At 39.7% G+C, this 8740-nt stretch overlaps 1 protein-coding gene across 1 annotated transcript; it reads right to left on the bottom strand.

The window, feature by feature from the left end:
* Positions 1 to 1305: 1305 nt before the first annotated feature.
* On the bottom strand, positions 1306 to 8532 carry lyl1 (LYL1 basic helix-loop-helix family member). Its single transcript, XM_028016876.1, has 4 exons — positions 7962 to 8532; positions 5650 to 7028; positions 3542 to 3639; positions 1306 to 2361 (listed from the first exon to the last, which is right to left on the bottom strand). The coding sequence occupies exons 2-4, from the start codon at positions 6405 to 6407 to the stop codon at positions 1841 to 1843; spliced, it is 1377 nt and encodes a 458-aa protein (XP_027872677.1). The 5' UTR covers positions 6408 to 7028; positions 7962 to 8532; the 3' UTR covers positions 1306 to 1840.
* Between the last annotated feature and the right edge of the window lie 208 nt (positions 8533 to 8740).

The raw sequence follows: 8740 nt of genomic DNA, 5'->3' as shown, positions 1-8740 counted from the left end.
TCCATGCTGAACCCCATCTTTAACCACATCCCACATCCATCCTGACCTTTTTCAACCTCAACCGCACAGCCAAAACTGCCGCTCTCATAAATCTATGAGCCTGCTGTGCGAAAGCACCCGTGGAGCAGGAAGCTTTATGCGTGTTTTCTGACAATTGCAGTTAAATCTTGATGGTGTTCATATGTTACAATAAACTTAGAAACACAAGGACACATTGCCTGTGTTAAAAAAGAAAATCTATATGTCATTTAATCAAACAGTTGTTGCTTTTAGCAGTCAAATCTCACCGAGATTTCGGTTTACGGAACTTTTTTTTATTTGGAGGCCGAATGTTCCTTGAACTGAGCACAACAAAAACATTTGGATGTGTTGAGAAATAGTGCTGACTGTGAGTCGTCTTCGGAGAGCAATAAGAGGATGTCAAATAAGGAACAGCAGAGTAAAACACACTTTATTATTGTCTGGTAGAAGTGTGTCACAACTTCAGGGTGGAACCATGGACCCGCTTCTTTGCAACAAGGACAGGAGGAACATTAACATAGCAAATTGTGAAGCGTGCCATGAGCTTTTCTGCTGGTGCGATGAAGATTGTAACTGTACACGTAAACATCTAAGATTCAGACGGGAACAAAATACATTTATGCAAGACATTTTTGAGAGTTAAAGCCATGTTTGCCATATTTTCTCAAAATAAATTAATTCCGAAAGAGGCAAGAAGTTACTGGAATCTATGTTGCCATTTCTTCATGTAAGGTGGCAGTTCCTTGCAAAAGTATTCTAACATTTTCACAGCCTCAACTGTCCATGCATTTTAATGTAGCATCCTAAGGTAGAACATTGCAAAGTATTGCACTTGTGAAGAGGAGGAATAATGATTTTCAAAGCATTCTATGAATAAAACATTCTGAAAAATGTAGCATGCAATCTATGCATCCTCTGAGAGAAAGTAGTTTCTTTAACTATCTTTTACTGTGGGCTCAGCCCCAGTCAGGAATCTTTTACAGCCTCTAATAGGTTTTCTTCTAGGATTCCCATTTTGGGAATCTTTGGTAGTTCTAGTGTTAAGTTGTTTAGCTGAATTTATCTTCCCATCAACTCTAACCAGGTCCCTGCTGAAGGAAAAAAAAAAAAATCCCCACAGCGTGATGGTGACACCACCATGTTTTGTCATGTGTGTGTTCAAGGTGCTTTACTTCTCCACAACTTTCTCCTTGACACGTTTGCTGTATTCCTGGGTCTTCATGATGCTGTTTGTTCACTAACAAACATCTGAGTAACAGTTGTATTCATGTTGACTTCTGAAGGCAGAATATCTGATTGTATTTTATTCAAGGATATGAGCGATAAAGAGTCTGAATGCAAATATTATGCTACACTTTTGAAAATTTTATGACAAAAACGTTTTGAAACCACATGCTATGTTTCTTCAGCTTCTCAGTTGTGCACTGCTTCTTGTTGATTTGTAATGAATCCCCATAAAACACACTGGTGTTCATGGTTTGAATGTGATGCCATATGAAATAGGGATATGTTTACTTTTGCAGTGAACTATAGCTTGCTCCACATTATTGGGTTGCAATATATTTTGATTGTTCTGTTAAATTTCATGGCTAAACTTTCCGCTAAGCAAAGGTTTATTTCATGCTCAACACTTCAAAATCAATGTTTGCACAAAAACACAGGCTATTAAAATGAAATACCACCAATATGGACATTTTATTCACACTACTTAGAAGCAGATTTTCAAAAACTGGATAATCAAAGGGAAACAAATTCTATTATTCGTGGCAGCTCCTGGTTTGTTACATGTTGCATTTTCCTTTCTATAGGTCTTTTAAAGTCACCGCTCATCATTTGTAGCAGCAACCATCCTAATCTGACCTTTAACTTTTCCCAGAATGTCATGCGTTACCAAAGAGGTCTTAGCCCCAAAGCTCTCCTCGCTGTCCGTGTCTCCATAGCAGCTGGACGTTGCTGGAGAGTTCACCAATGCAATGACTGAGTCAGCTGAGTCTCTGTGGGCTGACGCCACAGCAGCGGGACAGGCTGCTGCGGGTGATGTGTCCCTCTGAAACAGAGTCCTCTGACTGTTACCGTCCAACCCAGCAGCCCTGCTGTCGTCCTCTCCTCGGTCCTCAGCGGAGTTCCTGCTCTTGTCCTGAGTCTGGTCGTTGAGCAGTGTGACCAGGAAGTTGATGTACTTCACGGCCAGACGCAGGATTTCGTTCTTGCTGAGCTTCTTGTCGGGCGGGTGCGTGGGAATCAGTTTTCTGAGCTCAGAAAAAGCGCCGTTCACGTTCTGCTGCCGCCAGCGCTCGCGACTGTTGGTAAACACCCGGCGGGCCAGTTTCTGAGGAGGGCCTGGCAGAAACACATAAAGGCCACATTAGTTAACATGACATTGCATGCGCTGGTTATTATTCATAAACCGGCACAATGAACAACCGAATCTTTAAAAGCACAATGAGTTTGTGTGTCCTGCTTGTTAAATTTCCCACTCTAAATAAATGGTAGGTTTCTGTGCTAATGCAGTTTGACCAAATTGTAGTGACTCCACAAATATTTTTGCTAATGATAACCATAGATAAAAGAAAAAAACAATGCATTTAAAATCCAGTTTTCTTTAGATTCAGACTAAAAATCCCATAATTGTGCAATTTTCTAGCAGTTAGTGCTTCAAATGCAGGAAATACTGAAAAGCATTCTTTATATTTTTGTCTACATAGCTGCTAAATCATTCATAAGCTAAATTTGTAACTACTTGCTGTCAAAGTGTTTTATGTTTAAAAATACTTTTATACTTTTTTTAACTGGCATTGAGTAGTACAAGAAAACACCCTCAAATTTTAAGTCTTTCCATTAATTACCCAATGCTTTCCTAACTGAGTTATTCATCAGAATATAAGTCTTATATTTAAGTCCAGGACTTAATGATACATGTATCATTCATGCACTTACTAATATTGAGGTAACATTGCTGTTTTTTTTTTTGTTTGTTTTTTCCTTTACAAATTAAGGCGCTTGCTTTCTGATACTGAAAACAACAGAAATGTGAATGTGAATACTTGCTTTAAAGTTATTTTGAGAAACTAGTTTAACTTAACAAATGAACGCATATTCTAATTTATTGAATATGACTGTAAATGAACATTTCTCCATGCTTATCACTATTTTCTTTTCACTTCAATCAATAGAAACACAGAGCATTTTCTGATATTATTACTGCAATATTTAAACTAAAAGCAAAAGATTAGATTAGGTTGTAAAACTAGATCAAATGAAGCCTTCCTTCTTCAATTTGTCATGCACCATACACATTTTTTTCCATTTAAGTTGAAGCTTAAGATACTTTGAAATCATGGATATTAAAAAGTATCTTTAACTAAAGTCACTTTCTGTTGATATTCAACAGGATTAATATTAAAAGGATATTATATTACATTTCCTTTGTAACTTAAGGACCAGGTTCTCACATATGTGCAGTGGAGGTAATGTCTGAAAAAATGCAAATAACTATTTCCAAATCTTTACTGAAACTCACATTCGTTGATCTCCATCTCAAAATGAGAGGAGGGCCTCCTCTTAATGCGGATGTTGTTGTTGACACCATAGCTTCCCCCTGAGGGTCCCAGGTAGGAACTAAGAAATTAAAACACACATTAAACAATAAGCAACATAAATTATATGCACCAGAGGTAAAAAAGAAAAAAAATCAACACTTGGGATCTCCCACCACCTATAATTTTAGATGCTGCTGCATAAAGAAAGTTTAGTGAAGAGGCATAAATGAGGGTCTAATTATTGTGATGGCATTTATTAATCCATCCATTTATCCACTCAGTTCTCAAAAATCTTGGCGATAAGATGATTTTTCTTCTGCATGTTCAACTATTTAAACTAATAAAAAGAGTGGCAACTGCCTTATTCCCATACTAATTAGGACAGCCACAGAATAGTCCACAGTGAAAAATAATCTACTTTCTTACTTAGTCGGCAGCAAAATTGAGGAAATCGTTCTTTGTGGAACAGAAACTAACGTAACAGGAGAGCTTGTAAACTGAAGTCTTTGCGAGAATGACCAAACAGCTGCCCCAGTACAAGTTGAAGAGATGTGCTGTGCTGCCTTTTCTCTGTGCAGTTCAGGCTCCTATCAATCACAGCGGGAAACTGTGAAATCCCAGGAGTTTGAGTTTTATGTAGAACAGAAACTTGGCATTGTTACTGAGCGTGTTTATCATCAAAGCTTACATCTCAGGAAGTTACTCTCAACTAGGGTTCGTAATGTTGTGTTGGCAGTCTTTCTAAATTGTCTTTTTGTGTGTTATTATTGAAGGTGTATTTATAAATGCATAATTTACAAGTTGTAGCAGCTTTCAGAGTTTCAGGCTTGATTTATCTGTATTAAAACATCCTGGCTCTATCATTCATTTGTGTACTTTCTGATAATCTCACCAGATTATCAGAAAGAGGCTAATTTGCTATACAATTTGTAGTAGACAAAAGAGATAAACACAAAATATATTATCACTTTGAAATGTAATTACCTTCTTAAGCATCTAAATAATTTCAGATGAAACACCTGGAACCTGTTTTAAAGGTACAACTTGCAAAAGTAGAGAAAATAGAAAAGTGGCAGAAGTGATGCATGTATTTTTCCTACTTTTTAATAAGAATCTGGAAAATGTGCAGATTTGCGCTGAGCTTCCATCACTCTGATACTCCTAACTGAAGTAGAGTAAGTGAATTAGTGAGGCCACCTGTTTTAAAATTACTGTTAGTATGAATCCAGCTGTTCTGAGAAGGCCTCGGAGGTTTGTTGAAGATTATTACAGCACCACGATGAAGAAACAGAGCAGACAAGTTGAAGTTGTTGAGAGCTTTTAAAGTGGCGTTCAGTTATAAAACAATATTCCAGACTTGAACGTCTCTCGGAGCTCTATTTAATCCATCAGGCTGCTGTCAGTCATGCACTCTACAAATCGGCTCTTTATGGGGAAGTGGAAAGAATAAAGCCATTGTTGAAAGAAAGCCATGCAGGGGAGGCAACAAACGTGTGGAAGAACGTGTTCTGCTTGATGAGACCAAAATAGAATTTTTCGGTCAACATGCAAAAAATGGTATGCATGTGTGTGTGTGTAGCGGAAAACTAATACTGCACATTGACCTGAACACCCCATCCTACTGTGGAACGAGGTGTTGGTCTCAGAGACATTGAGTCTTTGTAAAACTAACAACCCACCTGTTTAGAACTATTATAAATGGAACTTTGACCAAAATATTTGATGTGTACTGATGGTTTCAACAATGGCACTTGACAAAATGTAATGTGTGTTACCCTTTTTCATAACTGTTGACTATATGATGTGGTGATGATGTTTTTATGCACTTTGAAATGCACCGATAACTGCTACACAAGTAAATTTGATTGATTAATTGCTCACGCTGTGATGATGAAAACAATCATATTTTAAATGTTTTTATGCTAGAATCATTCCGTCCAGACTATCTCTGTCTAATTGGACTGATGTTGAACTCTCTGGAAGTGGAAGACCAACTCTGATGTACAATGTGCTGAATCTGAGGTGATAATGAGGCAAAAAAAAAGTTGGGAGTGACACACAGTACATAAATGCAAAAGTCGAATCTCACCTGGTGAGGAATGGGTGTGTAGGGAGATACTGCTGAGCCAGGAGGGGCCCAGAAGGACCAGCAGAAGGGCCTCCAGGACTTCCAGATAATCCTGACGCTCCAGGACTGATCATGGTCAAACAGGTCTGCTGGCTGCGCCGAATGTCCCTGTGGGGTCCGTGGATGAGGCTGGGAATTGGGTGGAGGGCAGTCAAAGGGGTGTTGGGGAGAGGCAGAGGGGGCTTGCTGTGACCAAGGCTGATGACTGGAATGTGTGGAGGAAGAGGAGACAGTGAGGATGATGAGGGGACAGCTGAGGTGGAAGTTGCAGGCGGAAGGGGGCACGGAGATGTCTTGGCTGGAGCAGGGAGGAGTGGCGGTGGGGAAGAAAGAGTCGGGGAGCCGTCTGTGGATGCAGGAGCATTAGAGGCAATGGTTTTTGATCCCTCAAGTTTTCCCATCTCGTCATCTTGCTCCGTCTCCCTGACAGCAGACTCAGGTGGTTTGTATTCACGTGTTTGGTGACTGGTTAACACTGTTGTTAGGATGATGGGAGATCGAATCGCGGCTGGAGTAGAGATGTTCATATGTTCTTTTAGCTCAGCTTTATTTATGGGTTTTGGGCTTCTGGTGGGATCTGAGGACGTTGAAGGACTGTGCAGCTCCATGGATACAGAGGACTGTGAAGAAGTAGAAGACGAGGGAGAGGAAGAGGAGGTGGGACGAAGGAGGTCAGGTGGGGAGGCAGGTGGAGCAGAATGTTTCAGTTTTTCCATCATGGTGCTAATGTCTTTGGAATAAAGAATCGCTTATCAACCTCGTTCTTCTTTCAGAAAGTGTGCCTCTTCATCACGTTTGAGATAAACTAATTGTTTCATGTTCATCAATAAGAGTCTGTAAAGGTGACTTCTTGTTCTAACTCTAATTCCTCTGATTTTTTTCAGGTTTTGTTAATCTGTTAAAGGTAGCTTTTCCTCTAATCAACCTGAAACCCATCCGATCTGATTTGTGTTCCAATGTCAGCAAGATGCTCTTTTGTGTCTTAGATGTTGTAGCTTCTTGTGACTGATGACTTCCTGGTCACTCTGAGGTAACAAATGCATTGCAGTCCTCACAGTGCTGAACGAAGGACTCACGCCTTTACAACTGGATCCGGCGAAGACGAACAGCAGAGTTTGATCTTAATTTAATGTGTGTGTCTGTAATTTTCTTACAGTACATCCTGAGTGGCAAAGTTTATGTTCTCAACAAATCCCCAGTGACTGCTTTTCTTAAGTCTGTTCAGTTGTCTGTAGCGTGTGTGCGTGTGTGTGTGTGTGTTGTCTGAGGATGTGACTCAAAATCTCTGGAAGGATTCGAAATGGCCCAGATCCTTGAAGATTGGACTGGTATCAAAGAATCTGCCAAACAAAAGAAAGAATTAAAAAAACGTTAAGATGCACTATTCATATGCTTGAAAGGTCAGTTCTTTCTTTGCTGTTACTAAAACTGTCTTCGAAATCACTTTGTTTTTCCTATCATGCTGCAGCGTTGATTGTGGTGAGGTTTTTTTTGCTGAATACTGAGGAAAATAGTTGTTCTACTATAAGGAGAAACGGTCATTCCTTCCACTCCACCCCTGCAGTGCAAAGTACTTCTAATGTTCTGGTTTTGCAATAGCAATTGTTCCTGTTTTGTCTTTTCTGGTCATCGTGACTTTAGTTCTGAACAGTTCCGTCTTTCTCTGAGTTGTCTAGGGACAACTCCTGCAAGTGAATTCAAATGAAATCTCTTTACAGCGCCGTTAAATTTAAACATCATGCAAAAAATATATTAGTTAAAACGAGCTTGATGGAAGCTGCACATACAGAGCTCTGATAATAATCTCCCTGGACTGTAAATAGTCGAGACCGAGTTGCTCTCATCATTTAGCTTGTTTTGTATTGCAACTCAACAGAACACTATTAAAATTAATTCTTCTTTTTGGTGTTGTATATTTTTCTTTTACTTTCTTTTTTTTTTTACATTTTATTATTAATATTTGTTTATTGTCTATAATAAATATTAATATTGGAATGATGCTTAGGGAAAAAATTAAAAACAATGCAACTTGTAAATAAAAAAAATATTTTTTAAGAAAAAAAATCAAGATCTTTTTAACAACAGAAATTCTCTTATAAACCAAAAATATTTTCATCTCAACAATATTTCACTGGAAGTCTTTTTGAATGTCCCACCTGCACCATATGGTGCGCTGAACACAACTTAATATTTCAAAAACAAACTGCAGACTATTTCAATTCTGACTACAAATCTAAAATGTAAAAGGTAGACAAAGTAATGCGATTACTTACCGACACATGGTGTGTGGTTCCTCGTCTGCCTGTCATGCAAAATCCGTCAGAGTCGAAATGATCTGTGAAGGAGCATGTTGAATGTGCGCAGCACTTAAACGCCGTCTCCCTCCTCCCGCTGCTCAGCCGCACTCCATGCAATCCTGTCAGCGTCCGCCTGTCAGTGTCTGAAGTCAGAACTGGAGCCAAACTGTCTGACATTACTCAAAAATGCCTTCCTACTGATGTGAATCCCCTTCAGAACTATAAATGATATACAAGTGTTAATGTTGTAAAGTAACAGCTGAAGAGAAACAGACTTAACCTGAGGTCTCAGCTGAAGCATAAATATTTTTTTTTTGACAAAGATGAAGATTGACAGCTCTGGTCTCTCCTCCCCCCACTTTCTGTCCCTGTGTCACCCTCACCTATCTGTCTTTCGCCGTTCTGTCTATCCCAATCCCACTTCTTCGCCAAAAAGACACAATGATTTAGTTGGTTGCCAGAGTTCTGGTACTGGCAAAGGAGAGGTGGGAGAGCGAGGAGAGGGGGGAGAGAAAGGGAGCCATGTTGCAAGGAGAGTTTTCCGCTCCCTGCTGGACAAGAGGATGTGCTAGTACAATGTGGTGGCTGCTGATAAGAGCCTCAAAAGCTGCCTGTGGTCTACAGATAAGGAACCACCACTCCTCCTGTACCCCCCACCCCCAACACCAGTGCACACACAGACAGACACACACACACACACCTACCCATGCACAAGCACGCCTACATGCATGTATGCACACAAACACGGTGCTGGA

Source organism: Xiphophorus couchianus, chromosome 5 (assembly GCF_001444195.1).
Source record: "Xiphophorus couchianus chromosome 5, X_couchianus-1.0, whole genome shotgun sequence".
NCBI lineage: Eukaryota > Metazoa > Chordata > Actinopteri > Cyprinodontiformes > Poeciliidae > Xiphophorus > Xiphophorus couchianus.
Note: the sequence above shows the minus strand (reverse complement) of the source record. Positions and strands in the feature narration are given on the sequence as shown.

Excerpts from the sequence above, each read along its gene's own strand:
- lyl1 (XM_028016876.1), bottom strand. The coding sequence starts at position 6,407 with ATGATGGAAAAACTGAAACATTCTGCTCCACCTGCCTCCCCACCTGAC. Across the intron at positions 3,640-5,649 it reads ACACACCCATTCCTCACCAG|TTCCTACCTGGGACCCTCAG; the intron begins GTGAGATTCGAC and ends TTAATTTCTTAG. Across the intron at positions 2,362-3,541 it reads TGAGATGGAGATCAACGAAT|GCCCTCCTCAGAAACTGGCC; the intron begins GTGAGTTTCAGT and ends TGTTTCTGCCAG.